Below are 25,889 nucleotides of genomic sequence, written 5' to 3'. Positions count from 1 at the left end.
GGGGCTGGGGGTTATTTTAAAGTCAGTCATCTAATGCAGCTGAAGGAAAAGAGAACAGCCGAATTTCCATCCAGTAAGAACATCCTTTGCAATATTTAGAAAGAGTAGAATATGAAGTCCATTTTAAATTAGAGAAATAAAAGTGTACAAAGGAACAGGAAGTAACACAAAGCCCAATCTTGAGATACAAAATCTGGAAGCAAGTACTAAGTAACCTATAAAATCCAGAATACCTCTCCTGTATGGCATTTTTAACAGACGGGAGAAAATAACGCTGGAAAGAATCCATGGACTAGATGACTGCAAAAATCTTTCAAACTGCTTGGTGGTGCCATCCTGTTGCAAATGCCAACCAAAACCCAGGGTTGTCTCTACCATAAGTCAGAATGAGGCAGCCAGAGGGCAGCACACGACCAGTTTCTGAACTTATTACTATATTTTGACTGCACAGGTGAGGTTCATTTTCCAAAACAGGCAACCAAAGGTTTGGTCCAACACTGCACAAACAAATATTTTAAATTCCAGCAAATTAGTATTTGAATGCTAGCCTTTGGAATCTTTCCAGTATTAGCTACAGCCCATTTCTATGTTTCGTCTGAAAATAATAAGGTGGCATGTTTGCAGCTGATGACAGATTACTAGCTGTCCAGGTTGGAAGTGTAGCTAGCTAAGGTGAAACAGGATCCTGTTAGTGTTGGCTCGCCTGTGAGTCAACAAGATCAGGAGGCAATGGATTTAAATCCCAACCAGCATCTTGCAATGTCAGGATCTTTGGAGCTGCGGGCTTTGGCCCTGTATCAACTTACTTCTACTAAGTGACATATGCCCTGTGTGTTGTATGTGCGCTCCTACTATGGACTTCTTCAAATGGTACAGGAAAAGCAGATGGAACATTTTTTAAAAGGTGGCATCCACCCAAGTCTAACTCAGAAAAGGGCAGGAAGCTGCACAATTTTATGACTCTGTGTCTGTTATCATAGAATAGGATGGAAGGGCCAGAGGGCCATTGGGTCCAACTTGCAGTTCAGCACAGGCCTCCAAGTTAAACCATCCCTTCCAGGTGACTGTCCAGTTGTATCTGAATGCCTCTAGTGTGGGAGAGCCCACAACCTCCCTAGGTCATTGGTTCCATTGTCGTACTGCTCCAACAGTCCAGAATGCTATGAGGTTAGCTTACTGCTGTTATGGGACAGAAAGTAAAATTTATTTTTCCACCTCCTCACACACACCCCTTTTCCATCTTTAAAGAAATGGCCATGGTGGCAATAGTTGAAGGAGATTAGGAGACAGAATACCCAGAGGAGGGCATTCCCTGCGGTGGCGCCCTGGCTATGGAATGCACTTCCTAGAGAGGTCTTCCTGGCACCGACATTATATGCTTTTCGCCGCCAGGTCAAGACCTCTTTATTCACCCAGTATTTTAATATTTAAAAGATTTTAATCATGTTTTATTTCAGTCATGAGTTGTTAGTCTTATTATTGTTTGGGGTATTTATAATTTTTATATTGTTGTATTTATTGAATTTTGTTTGTAAGCCGCCCAGAGATGCATAGTGATTGGATGGGTTAGAAATATCCCAAATAAATAAATAAATAAATAAATAAATAAATAAATAAATAAATAAATAAATAAATACAACAATAACTGTGAGCACACTCATAAACCAAAGTTTTTTAAAAAATATGTGGCACATACAGAAAAAACTGCATTATCAGACTATGGGTCCTTCTAGTCCACTGCTGCTTATTGTGACTACGGTGGCACCTCCCAAGTCCTGGGCAGAGGTCTTTCCCATTAGCCATGGACTGAACCTTCAACATCCACTGGACTTTGAACTCTCTCTCCAATGGGAGAGCCCCTGCTTCTCCTCCCCCATAACAAGACTAGAGCAAGCTACCAGCACAGAATTTCACAAGCCTAAAGAGTACTGCAGAATAAGCTTTGGGGGCTCAGCAGAGCCCTTCAAGCCAACAGAGGTAGCAGCTGAAGACAGAAACAGTATATGAAGCAAGTCCTCTCCTTGTCCCCTGCCAAAGGGGTATTTCTTTCCTGTGTGGCAGACATCCAGCAACGATGCAGTTGGGCATTCCACAATGGTGCTCCTGGCACCCAGAAAGTCCTATTGCCTGTGCTGGCCTGACATACTTCAGAGAGTGTGGGATAAGGTGACAGAAAGAAGGGCCTCTTACGTTTTTCAAAGAGCTTGGATAAGTAGCTATGGGTGGAGGAGTGATCCTGTGGGTAGCTTCCTAACAAATTAACTTCCTGCATTAACAAAACTGTTGGAATTACGGTTTTGCCTCCTCTGTGACATCATCTTAGCTACTGGTTCTTCTAGCCCTCTACTGACAGCATGTCACACATTTCTTTTACTAATGACTACTAGGATACATCCATTGATAGCAGTGGTGCAAATCCATAACATCTTTAATATGCTGTCTCACTGGACTCAGGGCAGGGCATCACAGCAGTCCCTACACCTTGGTGTAAGAGGAAAGCAGGTAGCACAGATTTAAGGCTCAGTGGCCCCATCTCACAATTTCTTTCATGTACTGTCTTTCACCATAGAGTATTTCCTTCCTTAGTCTAATACAGTCAAAATGAATTATCCCAATCTGCTCGCAGGTGGTTGTTCCAGGCTGCCATTCAAAGCGGCAAAGCTGTATGTCTTACCAGCTACCAGGTCTACTTACAAGTAAGTGCTGCAGTTTGCCATTCTGAGCAGCAAGCTGACATACCTCTCTGCCAACAGGTAAGCTCTCACTGAGGAGTGCTCCAGTCAGCAGAGTCACGTGGTAGCTTAGAGCTTTTCATGCTGGCAGAACTACTTGTTAGACGTCTCCCAGCTCGTTGCTTGATGCGGCAAACTGAACCATTTATGTGCAAGTAATGCCAGGGCTGCTCCTTGTACAGTTGGACGGACTCCACAAGCACAAAAAGCAGCACAGAATCAACATGGAGGTCTAGTTTCTCCCTTCTTGTCCTGGAAAAAAACACACCAGGGCGAGCATAGTCTTAGGAGGAGGCAGTTGTGTTGGGCATGCTCTCTGTTGAAATGTCTAAAAAGGATTGCTCAGAGGTCTAAGAATTTGGGGCTTCTGCCCTTCATTCTTGTTCTACACATGCAGTGCCAAATTCCAGTGAAGGGAAGCACTCTGCACATTCCTACTGGCATCTTCTTTTACTACCAGGTCTAGCATTGAAAAAACATGTTCTATGCCTGATCCTGCCCAAATCAAGATGATGGGCTGCGTTCTGTTTGCGCTGCGGGGCTCCTTTTAAACTCAGAGGGAGAGAATGACTTGACATTGATTTCTATCAATGTCTTGATTTGCAGCATTGCTCACAATTCACATCTCTCCAACAGCTGGGTTGCCATTCAATTATGCATTCCCATCTGGAAGAAGACTATGAAAAGCTGCAGCTCCTTCCCGCTCCTGAAAACAAGGGATAGAAAGGGATTTAATTAGAGAGCTGGGTGGTTTAGAAGTGAGTCCAGACCATGACCTGGGTGGTCTTCCAGCTCTCCCACTGCATATGTTAAGACTGCAAGCTGTACTGAACAAACCTGTTTACATTTGCTCAATTTGCTTAAATTACATTTCCATTCATTGATCAAAAAGCCATTTATACTGAGTGGGGGAAAGGCCTTTTTTTAATCATATGGTGCTGTCTTGAACTAGTCAGGACAAGCCTTGGGATCGAGTATTATGAGCCTTCATATCTGGCTCTGTAGCAGCGCATCAAAGAGCAACCTTTGCCTCATTGTGTGATGATCTTTGAAAAAATCTGTGCACCTCCCGATGCCTCACTTTTTCCTTTCTGCAAATTAGGGATAATGATGCTTTCTGATCTCCAAGGGTAGCCTGATGCCCTAAGGTTTGTACTTGCAAGCCTCAGATACACAGTATAGGACTGTCAGCAAATAGAAGCAGAGGAACATTTCTTCCACTCCACTTTATTAAAAAAATCTGTTGGTACAGTGCCTAGAACAGCCCTGGAACATGACAGGGAGCTCCTGCTCCCTGTTGCAAATGCATGTGACCACTGCTCATTCTGCCTCTCATTTGGCTCCTCTTCTCTAGGATACCCTGAAATAGAGATTGACTCCAGCAACTCAGGGCCATCTGCATGTGCTGAGCCCTACTAGATATTGGGGCCCTTTCCAGAATATTTTGAAAAAGAAAGGAATTTATTCTTAACACTAGCCCCCAGCTAGTCTCAAGACACGGTCAGCCATGCTATCTACAGTCTCCCCATGCCAGGGAAGGGAAGGAGCTATTGCTCAGCAGTTCAGTTTTTTGGCCAGCCAATGGGATAAAGAACAACTATAGGCTATCCCAGAAAGGAGCTTCGCTGCAGAATGTTGCTATACAAGACTTGGCAAATGGATGCTAGAATCACTCAAGTACTCTTGTGTTGATCTTAAAGATCATGGTGGCAAGAGTCTGGAAGGTTCCAGTGGAGTCTGGAAAGCAATCACCTACTCCAAAAGGTTCTCCAAGAAGAGAAGTCTGGAGACGCAGACCATCAGCTGGCTGGGGAGTCTACATGCATGGTTATGTTTGGAGCCTGTCCTAAGTTACACACAGATCTGTGGCTGCATGGTTTCCATGCTTTCTCTGAATAAGGCACTGCAGCAGCCTTCTTCAGAGAAAGCAGGAGCAGTAACAAACTCACAAATTACATTCCACATGACATGCTTATCACAAATGATGAACTATTGTAAGGTCGCTTTCCTACAAGTACTCTATTCTTGCAACAGAGGTGCTCCGTGGAGGGAAGACTCCTGAATCCCCTGCCATAAATGAGTAAAAAGTTATTGTTTGGAGTGGGGCAACAATTGGAAAAGCCTTAAGCATCCATATCAGGATCAGAGGTTGGGATGACCTAAGAGGCCTCTGTCTGCTACAAAGCTAGTCAAGTCAGAGAATGATTGCAAGTCATGCGGCTTTCACAGCCAAGCTGAACTTTAAGAAATAATAGATGCAGTGTTAAATACAATTTAATTGTTGCTGATTAGAGCAGCTGGTGGGTTAACTTATTCTGTATGGCTCTTTGTATTACAGAAATTCATTGGATTGCATATTTGTAGGCGAGAAAGCAGAAGGCTAAGTCACAGGGTTATTTTGGCTGCATGAAAAATAAAGGGAGCTATTATATTATCACTATTTGGGGCATACTTTTTGACCATAATACCCTCCACCTCACCAGCCTGGTGTGCAATTAACCACAATTAGAGCCCAACTGCTTGCCTGATAATAGCTGCCACTGTTAGTAGACCCTTCCTGTTGTGGTCAATGCCAGTTTCCACTCTGAAGCAAACAGCGATGGGTAGGAAAAGGTTAACCACCAGGGAACGGCAGAAGTCTCCCTCAGACACTTTGTCTGCCAACTGCTTCATTTTATTAGCAGCTGCTTTTTTCATTGTCAAGAGGTTAACGGAAACAAAACTCACCCTTTCTTTGGGCAAACTGAATACTGGATAGCAAGCATGGAGGGGTATTATTGAATAGCAAAGGCATTTGATAGTATTAGAGCAGACCACAGGTTCCACTTCTGCTGATGCACAGAATTTTGAGTAATTAGTCATTGGATGAGATTCAGTATTTATATCTTCCTGAGTCACAGCCGTTAGGCCACAAAGTCAGGAAACAAAGAATGGCTTTTTTTCATTTTATTTTTAAGGACTCACTCTCTTTCTTTGGATTTATTTCTATGCTTTCATTTCATTCCAGTAGCCATTACATTTTTTCTGGCTTGGGTTTCATCCAGAATCTGGGGATGCATTCAAGTCATACCCAAAGAGAAGTTGTGACTGGGGTTGAGAAGCATTGCAGAACAAAAGAAAAGTCCTGCTGGACCAAACCAGCGGTCCATCTAATCCAGCCTTCTGTTCACACAATGGCCAACCAGCTCAAGCTGTACACGAGCGCCCCAGCACCTTCCTGCCCTTCTTCCCCAGCCACTGGTATAGCAAGGCACACTGCCTCTGGTACTCAAGGTAGCAAACAGTCATTCGGATGACCAGACACAAAAAGCCTTATATTCCATCAATTAGTCCAATCTCTCTTTAAAGTCATCCACTATATCTTCAAGAAATGAGTTCCATACTGTAACTATGTGCTGTGGAAATAAGTCTTTTTTTATGTCCTGAATCTTTCACCAATTAGCTTTATGAGATCACACTGGGATGTAGGATTGTGAGCAGCAGAATATGTCTCCCTATCCACTTTTTCTACACCGTGCATAATTATGTACATCTCTATCATGTTTCCCCCATTTTCCTTTCTTCTAAGCTAAGCAGTGCCAGATGCTGTAAACATTCCTCACAGGGGAGTTCTTCTATTCCCTTTATCATTTTAGTTGCCCTTTTCTATGCTTTTTCTGTCTCTAAAATATCCTTTTTTAGGTGTGGACACCAGAACTGTACACATTATACGTGTGGCTACAACAGAGATTTCTACAGAACAAGTATGCAATAGACAGTTTTATTTACAATTTGTATTCTATTTCTGCTTAACATGGAATAAGCAGTCACCTGCTGGTTCAACATGTTCACTGCACTGTCCACTACCACCTCAAGATCTCTTTCTCAGTTAGTCAGCACTAACTCAGATTCCATCAGCTTAGGCTTGAGGTTGGGATGTTTTGCTTCATTGTGCATGTCTTTACAATTGTTTATGCTGAACTACATTTGCCATCTTGATACCTGTTCTCCCAGTGAGGAAAGCTCCCTTTGAAACTCCTTGCAATCCCTTTCTTAACAACCCTAAATAATTTGATGCCATCAACAAATGTGGTCATTTCCCTGCGCACTCTCAATTCCAAATAATTTATGAACAAGCTGAAAGACATTGGTCAAGTACAGGTACCTTGTGGTTCCACTGTTTATTCACTGGGAAAATTTGCTACTTATTTCTACACTCTGTTTTCTGTTCTTTAGGCAGTGACTGATTCGTAAGAGGACTTCTCATATTTAATAACTGCTGAGTTGGCTCAAGAGTTATTGGCAAACAATTTCTGTTGGATCACAGTTAACACTTCCAAGGAAATCTAAAAAGTCAGTGAGTCCAGATTTACTTCTGCAGAAGCCATTTTGATTCTTTAACATAAGGATTGTCCTTCTATATGTTTACTAATTTTATTGTAAATGATGCTTTCAATTGAGTGTTGGACTTCCTTAGCAATTTCCATGCACACATATATTAAAATCTCAAAGCACCAAGGCCATTATTTCCAGTTGGCTCAACCACATGTGCTAGGTCCTGATCAACACCACTTATGATTAAATCCAGGGTCACCTCCCCTTTGATTGGTTCCATGACCAACTGTGCTAGGGCACAGTGGTCCAGGATGCCAAGAAATGAAATCTTTTTGTCATGACTGGAACATGGATTTATCCAGCCAATGTGGGAGTAACTGAAAACAGCCACTATCACAATGCTTCCTCATTTGAAGGCCTCTCTGATTTTGTTTTCCATGTCAAGATCACCCTGAGCATTCTGATCGTGGGACAGTAGCATGTTTCTAGAACTACATTAGATCTGGATCCCAGGACTGTCATCCAGAGCATTTCTTTGGAAGAGTCTGCCCCTTTTTCTAGTTTTCTAGTCTGCTCAACACCCTGTCCTCTTTAACATATAGAGCAACAGTGTGCCCTTCCCTGTCCTTCCTATAGAATTTACATCTAGACATGACTGTACCCCACTGGTTCCCTCCATTCTACCAGGTTGCTGTAATGCCCACTGCATCTAGGTTCTCCTTTAATTCCAGCTTTCCCATTCTGGTTCAGAAGCTTTTAACAACAGCACGGAATCATTTATACACATTGTCTCTCCCTAGATCTATGTTGTAAGCCGCCCCGAGGCTTCGGCGAATGGGGCGGCATAAAAATGTTTTAATAAATAAAATAAATAAATAAATAGATGCTACTGGCACAGAGGCCTCTTTGAATGGCTAAAAGGTTTCAGCATATACTTATAGCCTGTTTCTTCCCCTTCTACATTTGGGCAAGCAGAAACATTTTCATCTTCATCCCCTAAGAGTGACTAAACCTGAACTAGATACTTCTCAGCTCCTGTTGACTTTCTCCCAGGGTTCAGTTTAAAAGCTGTACTACCTTTTTCATTTTTTGCACCAGCACACTGGGTCCACTTTGGTTCAAAGGGGACCTATACCGCTGTTTTGCAGTGCCTAACAAATCTGAAGCCCTCTACCATACTATCCTATAGAACTGTTTATCCACGAGTTAAGGCTCCTCAAGTTTGCCTGTCTGGCAAATCCACAACTGTCAGGGCCATGCACACTGAAGAGGTTTCAGAGAAAGCTTGACCTTGGTGGCCCTGTACTTCAGCATCCTGCCTAGCAACCTCAGTTTGACTTCTAGGATCTCCCAACTACATTTCCCGAAGTTATTGGTACCAAAATAGACAATGTCCAAAAAGTTTCCCCCAGCCAGGATTTCATTACACAGAGCACACACCCACAACTTCTGTCCAGCTTACATACCTCTGTGCAATGTATTCGGCAGCCTCCATATCCCCGCTGGCTTTCTATCTTCATGAGATTTTAAAAAAATGAAGACAGAGAACTCATCTGACTTTTCTCACCACTTTGTTGTGAGGGGAGAAACTGCTGTTATAAATTTGCAGAATTATCTATCCTGATGCCACAGTAAAATAGCTTTTTAGGTAGCGTAAAATCATAAAACTGAGTATGAAATAGTCCCCTGTGGTTACCCCGTCACACTCAAAATGTCAAGTAACACCCAGGCACCAGTTTTGCACAGTTGGTGGTAATGATTGGAGGTGCCGGGTAGGTTGTGTTATCTCCATAGCAGAAACTATTTTATGAATCCAACCCCCATCCTTGGTCCGGAAGATACTTGATTTTTCCAGGCACTCACGTGCTTTCAGTTTATTTACTTCACTCAGTTCCAGTTTATTTCCAGTGGAAATTCAGACACTTCTTTGAGCATAATCCAACTCAAGCCAGCTTACAATAAAACTATGTCACAAGAAAACGGAAAGCAAACATAACAAAACAAACAGCAGTAAAACAAAACATCATAAAAAACAGTACCAACTGCAGCAGATTAAAAGGCTGTCAAAGGCTAAAGTGGAAAAAAATGCCTGCTAGAACAAAATACTCTTAAGAGCCCATTTAAGAGTGGGTGGTTAGAAGGGAATCATGGAACCTCCCTTGGGAGGCTATCCTACAACTAAAGAGGCCCCTTTTCAATGAACATTTTCAGGATAGGCATCTCAGAGCAAATGCAACCCCCTCCACAAAAATCAAAGCCACAACAGCTCCCAGAGACTCCATAGGTGTGTTTACTCTTGTTCTAATGCAGAGTTTCTTTCAGCCCCTTCAGCAAAGCAGCCAAAGGACAGCAACAAACCAATCAGCAAAAGATGACCCACTCCAGAATTAATATGGAGAAATGAGCACTGACACATTCGTGCTGTAACACAGAGCTTACCGTTTGCATCTGGTTATAAAAGGGAGGAGGGACATCACCTTGTGAGTGATGCTCAGAAAACAGTGAATTCTGATATCATCCATGACCTATTTGCAGGTAACCCCCAGAGCCTCAGACAGAAAGCAATCAGACAGGAGACATTTTGTGCTTGTTGCAACACTCTGTCTCCTAACAGAGCAGTCGAAAAGCTGGGGATTTTATCTCTAGAAGACCATTATCTTCTAAACCCCAGTGTATTAGCTGTTATTTTAAGTAAAGGTAAAAGCAGTCTCTTCTAGAAATGAGAAGTGGGCAGTGGGGGTCAATGAAACAGAAATAATAATTCTAGGACTTACGTATGGTATGATCTAATTTTTTGAAAACATTCTTACCACTTGAGGTGCATTGGAAGCCTATGTGAGTTTACTCAGAAGTAAGCCCCACTGATAAGAGTCACTCTCTAGAAAGTGCAGATAGGATTCTTATCAGTAAGTGACAAAAAAGTGCAATTCTAAACATGATTCATCAAAACAAGTCCCACGCGATCAAATGGGCTTAGTCCCACAGATGTGGATATGTGCAACCCTACTGTGAACCCTGCACACACTTATTAGGCCAAAAGCTCCGTTTATTTTTGAGTCAGCATATCCCAGACTGCATTGTTAGCTTTTCAACATAGGCCTAACTAATGTGCCTTTTTATCGCCAACTTGCCTATGTGTGCTTATAGAGCATTGGTGCTAAGGTCAGCAAAAGAGAGGACATCCTACTCCCACCGACAATATCTTGTTAGTACATTTTGTTTTAATGGGCTTTACATAATCTTGACTTATACAACATCTGCCTAGGAAGTACAGCAGATGTGCAATGTTTTTCTTTCCTACTTTCAAGGAAAGACCTACATTTTTACAATTTATGTGAACCAACAAGGGCATCCCTATTCTGCAATCAATGGTGCAAAAGACACAGAGAATATAGACTCTGTGGCCTATATTGCTGCTGCTGTTATTGTTGTTGTGCACCTTTATATCCTCTCAGACTTATGTCAGTCTGCCAAAATGGCCTATCCATGTCAGCCCTGCTCAGCTCCTCTAAATTCAAGATGGTGGCTTTTGCAGTCAATGGCCTTTGGAATCCATAATAAGATTTCTAGCCAAAAAAACAACAAGAACAAAAAAAAAAAAACCATAAATTACTCCACATGTTGCAGCTTGTGATGCAAAAGTGTGTCCTCATAGCCCTCCTCAAGCTTCTTTGAAGGGCTGTATGGAGTCCCCCACCCTTTGCCTCCTGGGTGGGTAAGATGAAGAGTATCAAGGAACCTGGGCTTAAAACTCCTAGATCGGGGAAGTGACCCACTTTCAAATTTTGCAGGACTGCTTCTCCCATCATTCCACGTCATTGGTTTATGCCAGCAAGGGATGATGGGAAGTGCAGTGCAGGAACTTCAGGAGGTCTGCACGTTCTCCATCCCTGCTCTAGGTAACTTCTCATGGAAGGTAAACCTATCAACTTTCGACATACAGACATATCCACAACTTACCAGGGCACCTTGCTACAGATTTCAACATGGCCATCACAAAGGACTTGCAAAGGGAAGCAGCAACACAAAACTGCTCTGTTCATCAAACATCCAGTTCTATTTATTTGAGCCTGAAGAGAGTCCATTGTTTCCTGTCCTACTACCAATGTTCATTAATTCAGCACTGCTCAGTTGATCCTGTTATCACCTATTGCTGTAGTTGCGAATGGTCACTGGGCTTATTTTGCATACAATCACCCTCTTTCATTTCATTTTCCCCTGATCTCAGCACTAACCCTGCACCACCCAACTGAGTATTATTGTAACTGAGGATAATACTTCATGCAACTGATGAAAGCCTGGAGCTGGATAGCTCAATGAAAATGTCAACCAACGTATAGCTGCTGTGAAAAGGGCAAATTCGATGCTGGCGATCATTAGGAAAGAAATCAAAAATAGAACTGCCATTATCATAATGCTTCTATAACAAATCTGTGGCATGATCGTATTTGTAATACAATGGACAGTTCTGGTCACCACAACTCAGAAAAGATACTGGAGAGTTTGAAAAGGTGCAGAAAAGGGCAACCAAAATTATCAATAGATTACTGTCATTATTTAGAGGACAAGTGGGACAAAAATATAAAAGAATTGATGACAAATTTATTAACAGCAGTAAGATTAATAAGAACAAGGAATCGGAAAGTAAAAGGTGATTATCACATGGATGACTAGTATAAAGAAGTTTGGAATATAGCTATTAATGATAAGTTAACTTGCGATATTAAGTGGAGAAAGGTTTGATAAGTAAAAATAATTTGGAAAATATTTGGGGACCATTTATTGAATATGTTTTAATAAAAGGAACGGGGTGTGAACCATCACAAGAGTCAGTGCAATTCTGGAAGGGAAGTGGGGCAACCTGAATGAATGAATGATCTTACATTAAGTGGCGTGATTTGTTGGTCCTGGCAGAGATAGCACTGTTATTATTGTATTGTTTAATTATGTTTATTACTATTATATTAATTGTATTATGTTTTTTCCTTTAATACAATTAATTAAAATTTAAAAAAATGATCAAGGAGTTGGAGTAAGCTCCCCTATAAGAAAAATTTACATGATCTGGGGCTGCTTAGTTTATGCTAAGGCAAGTAAAGGGGGACATGATGTAAAGTGAGGTCAGAGTGGGCAAATGAGGAATGGCACCCATAGTGAGGAGGTGGGCGCTAGTGGAAGGCCCTGTAAGAAAACTGTGCCCCTGGAACTGTCACTGAGAGATGGCATATTTTTGCATACCAATCAGGCGCAGGCTCAGGGGCCTGCCTGAGTTCCAGAGCCAGAGAGAAGAGGGGCAGATGGTGCTGCTCCTCCCCACCCCAACCAGGACAGCCAGCACTGCTGCCTCCTCTAGTGGGTGCCCCAAAGTGCCATGTCAGATATGCTCCCAGAGCAGCAAGGGCCACGATGGCCTGGGGGAGTTCTCTGGAGCAGCGCTGGCCATCTGCTGCTCTTCGCAAGAGCCACAGAGACAGAAGAAGTGGTCTTGTGGGGGCTTGATGGGGCTTCGTGAGCTCTAGGAGGTGACTTCTTCCAGCCACGTGGCACATCAGCCAAGATGAGGGGTGGGGTCAGGGATGTGTAGAGGCAAGGAGGAGGGCGCAGTGCGAGTTGTCTCTCGTGTCAGGTGGCAAGAGAGCTCCTGCTCGCCTTGATACTGGGTAAGGTAGAAGGGAGCAGCAGGGGAGGAAGCCCATGACCTGTTTATTTGGCATGAGAACCAAATCCATTTTGGAGACGCTCTTGGAGCAGCATTCTGCCCCATATGTCCTGCCCCATCTGGGGTGGGGAGCAGGCAAAAGGGGCTGCACCAAAAGACAGAAAAAGCAGGATATATGGGCCTACTATTTTTCTTACTACCAGCAAGTAAGCCTTGGAAGAAGAATTTCAAGTTTCCAGAATGGGAGAAGTATATAAATACTGAGAAACCAGCATTTGAGAAAAATGTGTGGGCCAGGGGAAGGAAGCCAGCCCATCTGGGGAATTCCAGAGAGCCAGATTAAGCTCTAGACAGGGACTTGGCCCATGGGCTTAATGTTCAACACCCTCAGCTCATGAACTCCCTGAAGGCATCTGGTTGGCCATTATTTCACATCCTGGTCTTCACCAGATGGACCTGTGGTCTGATCCAGGCAGACTGTTCTGATGTTCCTATATGACCGATTTCTGTTGAAGGAAATCGGTCATATAGTGGCAGACAGTAAATGCAGCCAAGAAAGGACTCTGACAGCTTTTTTAAAGCCCCAAAGCAAATGTCAATGTATTTTGTCCATGAGGAGTGTGTATTCAATTAGATTGGAGCAATGTTTGTGAAACAGTTTTCATAGATTTCCTTGTTTAAAAGGGGGGGGGGACAAGAAATTACTTGATCATAGACTATTATTAGTGAAAGAGACATGCAAAATTACTTTCTTGGAAATGTGCCAATAAGGGGTTCAAGTACTTCCGCTGGATGACTAACAAGTACAATTATTTTACTAAAGCGATTCATTGTTATCTAATCAGTAAAAACCTGTCCATGAAAACCTTTAGTCTAACCACAAAGAGTCAATCGACAAGACTGAGTGTGAAAGAAATATCACTTCTGAGGAAAAAAAAGGAAGGTAGACAGCTAAAACAGCAGTCATAAGTAGTGTACTGCTCAGCAAAATAATGGCAGTTTCATTCACAAAGTCAAGCATCAGCAATTTACATTAACCAACTCAGCTGAGTCTGTGCCAGAGGCAGGAACCTGGACAATGTTCAAAGCCTGGACCATGTGGAGAAGAACACATTTCAAAGAAAACTTTTCCCACTCTGGCACCCTCCAGATGTTGTCAGCTATTTTATTCCCAGCATTCCTAATCACTGGTTATGCTAGCTGGGCCTGATGGGTGTTGATATCACCCCTCTATCACCTTGTTCCTGGAAACACCCAAACCCAACTGCTCAAAACAAAATTTGAGGATTTAGCAGGAGAGCATTTGAAGGGAAACCCTGGGGGGATCTGGGAAGAAACATGATAGCAACTACCTCAGCGAAGGAAGAATTTGGAAGCCTGGACAGAACAGCATATATGTACGAATAATGTATCTGTCCAGATCAATGGCCTGCTATTTCAGCCTTGAGAGGGGATCATGTCTGTGAGGAAGGCCTCTCAAAATCTTTCATGTGAATCTGTAGATTTCAACTATTTCCATCTGGCTCTGCAGACTGCTATTTTGGGATGTGCAAAAAGGATCCAAACTAGTTGCGACAGCAGTGTGCACAGACGACCTGCACAAACACAATTTTACTTTCTTCAGGAGGTCTTTGCTTTCCCCTGAATTGAACCAGCTATTCTGGTTTAGGTAGATAACAGCAGTGTTTTGCCTTTCAAAAAAATACATTTTTTTAAAGGAGCGGGGGAAATGTCACAGTTGCTGCAGGAGAAACACAAGTTACATTTCATGACATCAGGCAGTTAAAATGTATAGTTAGTACAGACAGTGCTCTCAGCGACATTGCCAGGGCTACTCTGGATTTAAATCAGGCACTGGGGTGAGCACAAAATGTCCTAGCTCTTGTAAATGTGAGCGAGAGAAAATTCCACTCAGAACCTTAACTTTTCTTGATGGCTGTTGTTGCTGAACACACAATCCTGACATTCCATTGAAGGAGGGCTCTGTCAGGGCTTGATTATAAACAGGAAAGGAATGGGAGGGAGGCAAACGCCAACCCCTCAGTGTATGAAACATGTAGGTCATTGACCTTACACATCACGACAAAATTAATTTGGCATGGCATGCCGCTTCTGCCTTTTAACTGTGCCCTGTGGAATTTGAGCACCTGATACTGCTTAAGCTCTACCAACCAAAGGCCTTTGCCAGCACAAACATTTCAGGCATGTGTGGACAGAACCAGTTATTGAATTTTGGGGAGTCTGAGAACTGTTGGGTGTCTCCATTCTTCCGCCACAGAAGCACTGGGGTATTTGAGGTGATGGTGCTGCGGATTATGTCGCCGTCTTGCACAAGCAACAAGAGAATTCATGCTATTATTCTTTGCTGCAATACCGAAGAGACAGAAGGGCGAAGGAGGAATACAATGATATCATCAGTACATACTGCTCTGGTCTCGCTACAGAACACCAGGCTATAAACCTTGGGTGAACCAATATTCCCTGCACAACAGGCTGGAGGATGACAGTTTGCTGGCATGCGATAAGTCTTGTCCAAAGATTTGGCTGATCACTCTAAATTTGTGATGCTCAAATAATCTTCCTCTACAGCATGACTCTTAAAGCATAAGCACTTACCGTGGTATCCACAGCAGTAACCTTCTTAGCAGGGAGATGTTTTGGGACAGGTTCCTTGGTGGAGACCATCACACAACCGTCTGGGCCCAAGGTTACAATGGCAGTCTTACAGCCTCTCTGTAACAAGGTCTGTCCCACCCGGCCAGCATCTTCAGTGTTTCCAACTGCAATGCCTGTGAGAATTTCTGCCTTGGAGAAAATATGAAAGCCACATTTGTAAACAAACAATCCAATCAGATAGAGCCACTAACAAAGTGCAAAACAATGAATAAGCTGTTCAAGTGTATTGGTGCTGTACAACAAATATGCAATCTTTGCTGTTGTCAAATATAACAAGAGCTGGTGTATAGCCAGTGTAGTGCAGAGGTTGAATTAGGGCTGGAGAGATCCAATTCCCAACTCAACAGAAGTCTTTGAGGTAGTCCCTGATTCTCAGCCTAACCCAGATTGTAGGGTTGTTTTGAGGATAAAGGGGAAAGGAGGAGGATCACCCCTTGAAGGAAAAAGTGGGATATAACACACAAAACATAAATAATATAGTGAAAGATAGAACAATTACTCTAGGAGCCCAAGGCAACCATTCAGCCTTCATTTATCTTTTTCACAACAAATAATACTGAATTGCATATTACATTCCACTATAATATATATTATTAATATCCTACTTTTTGCCTGGAAGACACTCAAGGTAACTTACATAATCTTCCCCTCCATGTTACTCTCACAACAACCCTGTGAGGTATGTTCGACTGGGAGTCAGTAACTGGCCCAAAGACACACAGCACACTTCACGCTTGAGTGGGGACAGCAACCTGAGCCTCCCGGCCCCAGCCTGGCACTCTGACTACAAAGACATGCTGCCTCCAAATGACCAGATTCAGAATGCTGATGTGAAAAGCAACACAATCAGTGCTATTAAGATTGTGGTTTAATATTGTGGCAAGATGATAATGGATTGAGGGCTGTTACACACGCTGAAGATGAACAAATCTAGGTTTTCCCCCAAGTTATACAGAGGTGTAGCCAATCCAGGCTTTCCAATTAGTGGTTGGTTTGGTTGTTATGTATACATTAACATGCTTTATTTTTCAGTGTGTGTTTAAAAATCCAGTCCAGTGTAATACAGAAAGAAGTCTACTGGGGATTCTCAAATAGTGCCATCATGAACCTCCCTTGTTCAAGGGAGGGCGAAATGCCTCAGTTGCTTTGCTTAAAGTGCTACTTTGAAGAGCTCCCACTGGGAAAACTGCTACTGGGGTTCCCCCTTGCCTCTAACAGTCCACCTTGTAAAGCAATAGAAAAAAAATCAGGAAAAGTTAATGAATATGAATTGGTTTTGAAATTAATGGAACTATTTCCCAGTTCTGGGGGTGGGGTCAGCGAAAGGAGCAACTTGGCTAATGTCTGAGCCAATCTAACATAAGCCAACTTGGACCAGGGGCACAGACCTACTAAAAACAGGGGGGAGCAGGGAACAATACCACAATGAGCTACTTGGAGAAAGAGAGGGAAACAAATGAAAACATGTGCAGGCCTTGCTGTTGATTTTATGGACTACAAGCAGTAGTGGAGTCATGGCTCATAGGGTCAAAGTGCCAGGCTATTTGATTAGCAGGCAGATGTCATTTACCAACTCCACAGTCTCTCTGAGCTTTCCTGCAATTCTCACAGTAATAGGTGAGAAATCAGATTTTGCCAGCAACAATATACTCCTGTGAGCTATTGTAATGCAACTTAGTTTTGAGCTGGCTTGGCCTTGAATGGGTAATGAAGACCAATTTGCATTACAAAAGACCTACAGAAGGACTGTAAGCACAGTGGTAGAACACCTGTTTTGCATGTAGAATGTCAGAAGCTGGGTTTCCCCATATTCACATAAGTCTCTCTGCAAAAGGGCTCTTTATTTCCAATTCACAGCTGACAAACTGTAGCCACAAGAAGAGTCTCTGTGCATGGACAAAATGATTCCTAGATCTATTCAGATCCTCTAACTGGATAGCCCTTCTAACTCAAGGTCTGGACTAGGCATTGGGTCATTTTGCTCCTCTCCCTTGTCCCCTCTCTTTATTTCAACACCCTGTCTTTTCCCATGGTCTACCTGTGCACCTGGAGAGAGCAGTCTTAAAATAATCTCACCCTCTTCTGCCAACTCAATTTCCACACTCCTTGTTTCCCAGCCACCAAAGCCCTCATTTGAAGAGTCAGTGCAAGCCTGACCCTGGAAAGCATGCCAAGAATAACAGCCTCTTCCATTCCCGACTCAGAAAGTCCCAAGTTCAATCCTTGGCATTTCCAGCTAGGAAAGAATCTTGTCTGAGCCACTGAAGAGGAGTTACCAGTCAGTAACCAGATTCACACCATCACTGTAGTCCATGATGGCTCATTTAAGCCATGCCGGGTTGTGGTGAATGAGAGATGACCTCTGAACATTCAAGCTACAAATGCAACTTGTCATGTTGCATGAACTTGGCAAGGGTGAGGAGTTGGTAAGGTTAAAGAACTGCCCATAACCCCAAAACAGCCCATGGGTTCTGTATGGTTAACCACACAAACCAACAAGCCACCTTTGCCAATTAAAAGAAACCAGATTTAGACCAGACACGAGGAAGTTTCCTCACTGTCAGAGCAGTACGACATTGCAGCCTATTACCTGGGGAAGTTGTGCGCTCTCCTTCACTAGAGACACCCAAAAAGTGTCTGGACAGTCATCTGAGTGGGATGGTGTCACTTAGTATCCTGCAACAGCAGGGGGTTGGACTCAGGGGCCTGGCCCCTTCCAACACTACTATTCTATGATAGGTTGGGGTGACATGGCAAGCCACAGTCGAACACCATCTAGACATGCACAAGGCAGGTTGCCTGATCATACAAACCAGCCAACCGTCAACAATACTGGGGACCAACAGCTGGACTTGATAAAAGGAAGCGTCTATGGCCTATATAACCCTATATTTGCCTATGCTTGTAAAGGCTATGAGAACTGTGAGGATGGGCTCATGCACTTGCAAAGTTATACCACTGATTATAAGGATTCCTTGGCACAGGAGACTTAGTGCCAAGTGTTTCTTTAACCCTTTGGCTGTTATTTGTCTAGTGAGCACATAATGGTAGTTGCAGATTTATCAAAACACTGATGCTTGCAGCAGTTTCTGCCGTATCTGCCTTCCAGAAAGAGCTGCCTCCAGCCACACACAACAACTTGGGAAAAGGGGTCAGATCAGGATACCATGGAACAGGCTGGGAACGGCTTCCCCACAAAGGTAGCAGACACCAGACAGATGTTACGTGCCAAAAATGATCATGCACTACCAAGTGTCAATTGTGGAATTAAATATAAAGCTCCTCGGCTGTGTTGGAAAGTTCCTCCCTCCAATAAAATTACAATTTAAAAAAAATGCTACAATTGGAGGAAATAGCTAAGTACTGCTTTTAAAAGGAGAAATAAAACACAATAGAAGGAGGCGAAGAAGGATATTTTTAATAGTTCCCCTCATAGGACCAAGCAAGATTCTCCCCCACCCCATTTTGTTAAAGACATAAAATATTCACGGGGGGATAAGGAAATACTTCAAATAAACTATATCCACATTATTATATCTTTCCTTTATACAGGTATCCATATATGTAGTTAGGTCATTAGTTCTATAATCATAGAATCATGCATTATAGTTGTAAGCAAAAGTTATACAAATCAGTTCAATATCTCAAAGATGTGCAACTCTGGGGCAAACTGCACTCACACCCTCTTGTTTAGCTCTACCTGTGCAAATATTTGAATTGCTGAACCTTGAGAAACATGACCAGATATGTCTCCAGTGCTTCAGTGGAAAAAATGAAAATATACCCTCCAACCTCGCCCAGCTCTCTCAGCTGTTGGCTCACTATCCATCTGGAAGAGATTTTACTTGCTGCTTCAGCCAGTTTTAGGTATCACCTGGAGTGGCGGTGCTGCCAAAACTTTCATAGTTGCTCCCAACTCTTCCAGGTAGGTTTGTCTCTTGCACATATGTACCCTATGTTGGATGGGATGATATGTGGTTGCATATCATGCTGGTGGCACAGGGGCAACCAAGTACAGCTGTCCCCTCATGGCAAACGGAGGACATAGGCATTAGCCAAAGGCTTAAGGGAGCACCTGCACCATTCTAGGTCAACTGTCTGTTCAATGCAGCTTATTCACTCCAAAGCCTTCTGCCCCTACACCAGCAGCCTAAAAGCTGCTTCAGCCAGAACAACTGCAGTCTAAATAAAACAGGAACTGCCCTTATGCCTGTGTGCTCCCTCCATTTCTCTCAGAGCAGAATTCACCACTGGCATTACCAAGTATGCCACTGCAGCCAAACCAGGAAACTGTGGCTTAATTGCTGTTTGTAAAGCACATCCTGGCCTGTAATCTCAGATCAAGTTACAGTTTCTTGGTTCAGATGTCATGGCAAACTGTGGTTTAATAATTCTCCAAAGTGTTACTTTCCAATAGGAGAGAAAGTAGGAAGAAGCTCGTTATGCCATGGCTTATTAGATTGCAAACACCTAAGCTGAGCCTAAGTTTCCTTAGTGCAGAGGTGCAATACCTTTGCCTGGGGATCAAATCTGACTCTCCTGGGGGAGGGGGGAATCAAACTCATCACTTCTGGGTTTCAAATGGAGCCCCTCCTCATTTCCCCAGACAGCCATGTCCCTCTTCCTAGCTCCACCATTTTCCTTCTACCACTGATTGTTCAGTTGTTTTCTGACTTCTGTGGAGTCCTTCCACCCCATTCTAAAAGACTGAAATGCCTCTCCTAAGACTTAGTCCTTAGCAGCAAGAGTGTTAAACCAAGATATACAGGTATTATTGGCCTATTCTTTTGCATTCAGCCCTAGCCAAGCCTGGAGTGCAGCCCCAAAAACGTCTTTAAACTGTAATTTTACAGAGCCAGCTTGGTACAATGGCTAAGAGTGCAGGTTTGGGAATCCGGAGATCTGGGTTTCAGTCCCCACTTGGTCATGGAGCTCACTGACTGATTTTAGACCAGTTAAAACCCAAACTACCTCACAGAGTTGTTGTTGGGAGGATAAATTTGAAAGAAGGAGGAAAAATATGTAAACTGCCCTGCGTTCCTTAGAAGGAGAAAAGGCAGGATATAAATATAACAAATAAATGAATTCATCCTGAAGGCTGAAAAAAATTCTGCACACCTGCATTACAGATGTGATAAACTGCTGCAAGGTTATACAGCTTATCTGTGATTTAGCTGGCCTCCCCTTGTCATACTTCAGGCCTCTCATTTCTGTCCAAAATTCTGCTGCAAAAACCTTCCATACAAGCCCACTTCAGATTTGTGCAATGGCTTCTGCACATGTAACACAAAAACTTGGTCCCTTGTTCACTGCATAGCCCCTGTCAGCTGGGTTTGTACAAATGATAACTCATAGCTGGAGGGTGAAAATGCAAAATCCTGACCAGCACACATACAGCTTAAACAACCCTTGGTGAGCTGTTTGATTGTGGGAAGGAGGGCCACAGTTTCCTGTCCCACTAGGAGTGGTAATTAACTTAGTAATGCTAGGCTGACTGAGTTATTCCCAATTGTGTTTTGTGAATCGTAATCATGCCTATTTGCATACCTTTAAGCTTTAAGGGTACCTTTGCATTTCATTGTCATTTGACCCCACAGTTTACAGTTCTCATCACACCTCAAATTCATGTATACATATACGCCAGTCAAAAACTAGTATTCCCAGTGAAGTGAACCATAGTTCACAGAAACTTTATCAGACTTTGAGCTGCTACAGGGATTTAAGCTGCTAGAAGAGCTTGTCTGACTGCGGCTGACTAGCATGGCTTCTCTTCTGGCTTGAACGTCTCCTGTTACCTTAAATAAACGTGTACATTCTCTCTTGCTGCATGTTATTACTTGCATCCTGAATATGTATGGCAGCCTTTCCCAGTTGGCAGAATATGTATGGCAGCCTTCCCCAGTACAGCTTCCATCACCCGAACCTACAAGGGAGCTCTAGCCCAACACATCTGGAAAGCACCAGTTTGGGGAAGGCTGGCCTTCGTGGTGCCCCCCTCTTGAAACTTGTTTTGTCTCCACATCGTTTTTCTGACTTGGATCTTAAATCCACAATTCAACTATAACCAAGCCTAAGTACGGATAACTGCATGGTTGCCATTTGCCTGACATTCGCACTCTTCCTTCTTCTCTTTCCCACACCGAAAATGTCGGGCCAAATTAGCCATGCTATTTTTAATGACAATTTTAACATTTGTTTACAAAACTAAAGAATAAACAAGTAAATAAAGGGTTAAACATGGGTTTGTTGTACAGCACAGAGGGATACATAGGAGAGCAAACTCCTTCCTCCCTTTTCCCTGCTGCCCTCCACTCCACTCCACTCCTTTTATGTAGATTTCTGCTGGTGCTGCAGGAAAAATGCTTCAAGCTAGAAATGCTGTGAGGCAAGGCAGGTAAGAGACAGGGGAGAATATGTTGCTTTCCTCTCCTGCATGCTCCCTTTTCTATAATAGCTGGACTCTACCTCCACTTTATATGCAAAAGAGGCAAACACGTTTAATATGGTTGCCCTGCACATCCACTTTTCCTCTGAGACAGCATGCTCACTCCTCGCGAGCAGGGACCGGTCTTTCTAGATTGTGCAATTGTGTAAACTGCCACAGATATTGGTGATGTAGCAACTCTTTTCCTTCACACTGGAAATCAATTAGCAACACACAACCTTAGGTTTGGCTTCCATAAGCCTTAAATTTGATATACTTATTCTGCATTTCTTTCATTAGAAGTATTAGGAAGAAAAGAGAACCAGCACATTCCTGGGCAAACCTCAGGGATTAAGCTATGCTACATCTGGTGTGCAGTAAATTAACAAGCCAGTTTCAACAGGCTTGATCTTTCTGGGAAAAATACAGAGAAAAGCCCAAAGTACAAGCTAAGCAAAAAATCAGGAACTGATAACCTTGCAAGATGCATTTTCAGTATTTTGTGCATAAGCCACAAGCAAAGAATTAAAAACTGCACAAATACACACAAGTTATTACTGAAGGAATATTTTAAAAAGAAAAAAAAACCCTAAACCCTACAGATTGTGCAATGTCCTTTGTGGTAGCTGTCCCTTGATAATAAACCCTTGCTGTTTTTGCTTCATCCTAGCGAAAAGAAATTGTAAGGAACAAAATGTTTTAGAATACCAAGTATTTGTGGTTGGCAAAGCATCTACGGTGTTCAGTGGATGCACATGCTTCTTTCCAATAAATAAGTACTCAGGAGATATGGCCCATGTGGCAGAGTCTGCAGCACTGCTTGAAACTTCCAAGGCTATGGAATGTCACAGAATGGTTTTATGCTTCTGTTGTCCAGAAGATAACTAACAGAAATTTCCTGTCTAATCCCATAACTGTTATCAGCCAATCATAAATGGTCAATCACATGTACACCACATGAATTATTAAGGCAACTGGCAGAAACTTCACAGATAGTGCCGACAATAGGGCATACATTTCCACTTCCCTTTGGAGTTGGTGGCTAGTCAGTGTGAAAAGTCTGGCGGATGTTAATTTTGATGTACTCTAAATGTTGCTTTCCTTGATAAATATTTCAAAAATGTGATCGGCAGTTCTTTCCCCCACTCTCCACCACCATTTCACAATTTCGCTACACCACACTTCCTTAAATACATAGATCCATGAGCTTGCTCCACAAGACTCTAATTTTGAATCATGGCCCTCCCCTTTGGTTGACATGGGAGGTATGACTGGGCAGAGCTCCTCTTTAGACAGGAGCAATATAATATGGGGGCGTCGTGTGGCAAAATGCATCCAGATAAGAACTTCCACATGCCACAGTAGCATTGGTCTGCGCAGAGCAGTGTTGAACTATGTGAGGTAACTGAAATTAGTCTTCTGATTAGGTAGGGAAGGTTCACATACACAATACTGTGTCTTTGATCATTGCAAGATGAGAACACACAAACTTTACCTCTTTCCAGATAAAAATGCAGTCTTTTGTTGTCCGTATAACATATTTAAACATCTGTCTGTCCACAGAAGCTGCACTGTGGCTGTAGGGAAGGGTGTGTGAGGGAAGGGGCAGGTTATGCTGAAATAGGCCAAATGCGCCTTTTTCTGTAAAAAGCAAGCCTCACCCCCACTTAATAGGTGTACAAGGCAAGCACATGTTTAAACATGCACATCTTTCAAGCCTTTTTTTGGAACGACTCTGTCTGCCTCTTTTTCCTCTCTAAGTAAGCAGTAATTTCACTAAACTATCCACAATGTGGGACCTCTCATTTCTCAATATGCCGAGCCCAGCAAAAGGAAATCTGGGATAACATAAATACAAAATAGCTCTTTTCATCCATCCAGTAACTTTTTGCATGACACCAGGGAATGTGTGAGAACTGGTGAAGAAAGGGAGCTAGGCTTGGCTCTAGGAGGCCTACAGACATGTGGATTTAATGAGTGGACATGGTGTGGAGGAAAGGGGACAAAAACTAGACTGGGGTAAAGAGAAGAGTTGGGATTCATGTACACTGTTTGCAGTGAGGTAGTTCGTGGGTCCTCTCGCATCCACGTGCTGCTTATGGGCTTCCCGATGGGCCAACATGGGAATAGATTGCTGGACTACACAGAATTTTTGGTATGAGCTACTCCTATGAATGGCATTCAGCAGGAGAGGGTTATGTGGCTGTATCCAGTGGTAGGCTAAGTTACACCTGACTCATTTCAATGACTCTACCCTGAAGAGGATTAACATCCCTGTGTTTGCTCCCATTAACCCAAGTCATGACAAGCAGTGAGGCAAAGAGTCTTTGGGGACTTATCAGTTCTCTTTCAAGTGCTATTTGACCAGGTAAAAACAGCCCTATGCAAGGCAGCATTTTCAGAATCTAAACAGATTACTTGCACTCTCATTCAGAAAAGTGACATTATTTTCAGTTTAATCTGTCCAAAATGAGCCAGGTCACCATAATTATATCTGTATTTACCTCACTTTCATTGCAGCAGATGATGTCAGAATAGGTATAAAATTGTGGATCTAGGTCAGTGAGTGCTGGAGCAGGATTAAATAAAGTCTTCACTGTAAGAGAATGGAAAATGTTGTCTAAATCAATGGCATGTAACGCTTGAATATGAATAATTGGCCAGAACCCAGAAAACACTGTGTTGTTATGGCTAAGGCATTTTCAGCTCTCTGTTTTCCCTAACATATACAAATTAGTTGCAGACACACAAAACTACAGTAAAATACCCTATTTTCAAATGTTGCAAAACAGAGTACAACTCTAGATTGTAATAACAATGGTTTAGTTAATGATTTCAGAAGAATCAGAGATGATAATCATCAGAGAACCAAAGATGATAATTATGCCTCTGTCATCAAAGGAAAAAATTAGGAAATATTAATTAGCAAAATGAAGGCTCTATTGAATCCAGAAGATATAAAGCCCAATTAATACACATTTTGTATTTCTTGAAATTATTCCATCTAAGAATCACAGGGCACTTGGCCACTGTTGACATAAAACTGGCTACTGTTGGCATGAAAATTCACTTGGCTAATAGCGTTCAGTGAAAGAATCAACCACAAAACTCTGTTCTGTTCCTCACCATGCAGACGATTCTTCTGAATTAGGAACCTAATAGGCAAAACCTGATTTTCCCCATACCTATCCCCCTCACACCTGCAAGCTTCATCTCAGGGGGACCTTTAAAACAGTGAAGGTTTGGGGAACCCTTTTCCTGTGCCTTTAACCCATAGGAAAAGTCAGCTGAAGACAATAGCTGATGGTGGATAAGATCAGAATCAGAGCCAAAATAGGTGGCATTTACAGCATTGCACAGCTACATAGAATTAGGATGTGGGCTGCATACAAGTCGTAGCTTCCCCACCCCAGCTTTGAAATGTGAAAAGCTCATCCCTGCCACATATAGTTCATTCAGAAGGATCCTTTTTTGGTTGTTCTTGTTCTTTCCCTGTACTGTATTGGTATTCCTATTTAGCAGCCATGAATGCCTTCTCTACATTGATTAAGACATGAACAGACAATTAATGCCAAATTGTTTGTTTAGAGTTAACAGAACAATAGTACAAGGCACTAAAGTGCATTCTATTCTATTCTATTCCAAAGTTGCCAAAATAACAAGCAGATGGAACCTTTATTTTACTTGCTGGAAGGAAAATAACAAGTAAAAGAATGACAAACTCAGTGGAGGACATGAAAGTGACGATGAAATGGGGCAAGGGGGAAAGCCCTGGGCTGAGGCAGCCTAGGACTTCATGGCCACCATGCCAGCTATGGGGCTGTGCCATCATTTCATCAGTCCAACACATGTAGAAGGACACACACTTCATTTAGTTTCCTCAACAGGGAAGGAGGGCAGTGGAAAATGGGGCAAACGATACTTTTCCCATTGCCATGGTTGGATTATTTCCTACTAAGGTTTGGACTCTCAATGGCCTTTCTGCTCTGCAAGAGTAAGGGACTTATTAAAATGGTCTGCCCATGGAAGTTAATAGATCCTGGAGGATTTTCCTTCCAACATGGCTTGTGCTCCTGCCAAAGCC

At 42.7% G+C, this 25,889-nt stretch overlaps 1 protein-coding gene across 3 annotated transcripts in view; it reads right to left on the bottom strand.

The window, feature by feature from the left end:
• The window catches only part of RBKS (ribokinase), a 68,097-nt gene that overhangs the window by 6,846 nt on the left and 35,362 nt on the right, over positions 1-25,889 (bottom strand). For all 3 annotated transcript variants that reach the window (XM_044440409.1, XM_044440587.1, XM_044440496.1), the window contains 2 exons: positions 24,310-24,401; positions 15,322-15,510 (listed from right to left, as the gene is read on the bottom strand). In XM_044440409.1, the coding sequence (XP_044296344.1) occupies positions 15,322-15,510; positions 24,310-24,401 (281 nt within the window). The remainder of the gene's footprint in view (positions 1-15,321; positions 15,511-24,309; positions 24,402-25,889) is intronic.

Source organism: Varanus komodoensis, unplaced genomic scaffold (assembly GCF_004798865.1).
Source record: "Varanus komodoensis strain SLA01 unplaced genomic scaffold, ASM479886v1 scaffold1, whole genome shotgun sequence".
In the NCBI taxonomy this organism is placed as follows: Eukaryota; Metazoa; Chordata; class Lepidosauria; order Squamata; family Varanidae; genus Varanus; species Varanus komodoensis.
Note: the sequence above shows the minus strand (reverse complement) of the source record. Positions and strands in the feature narration are given on the sequence as shown.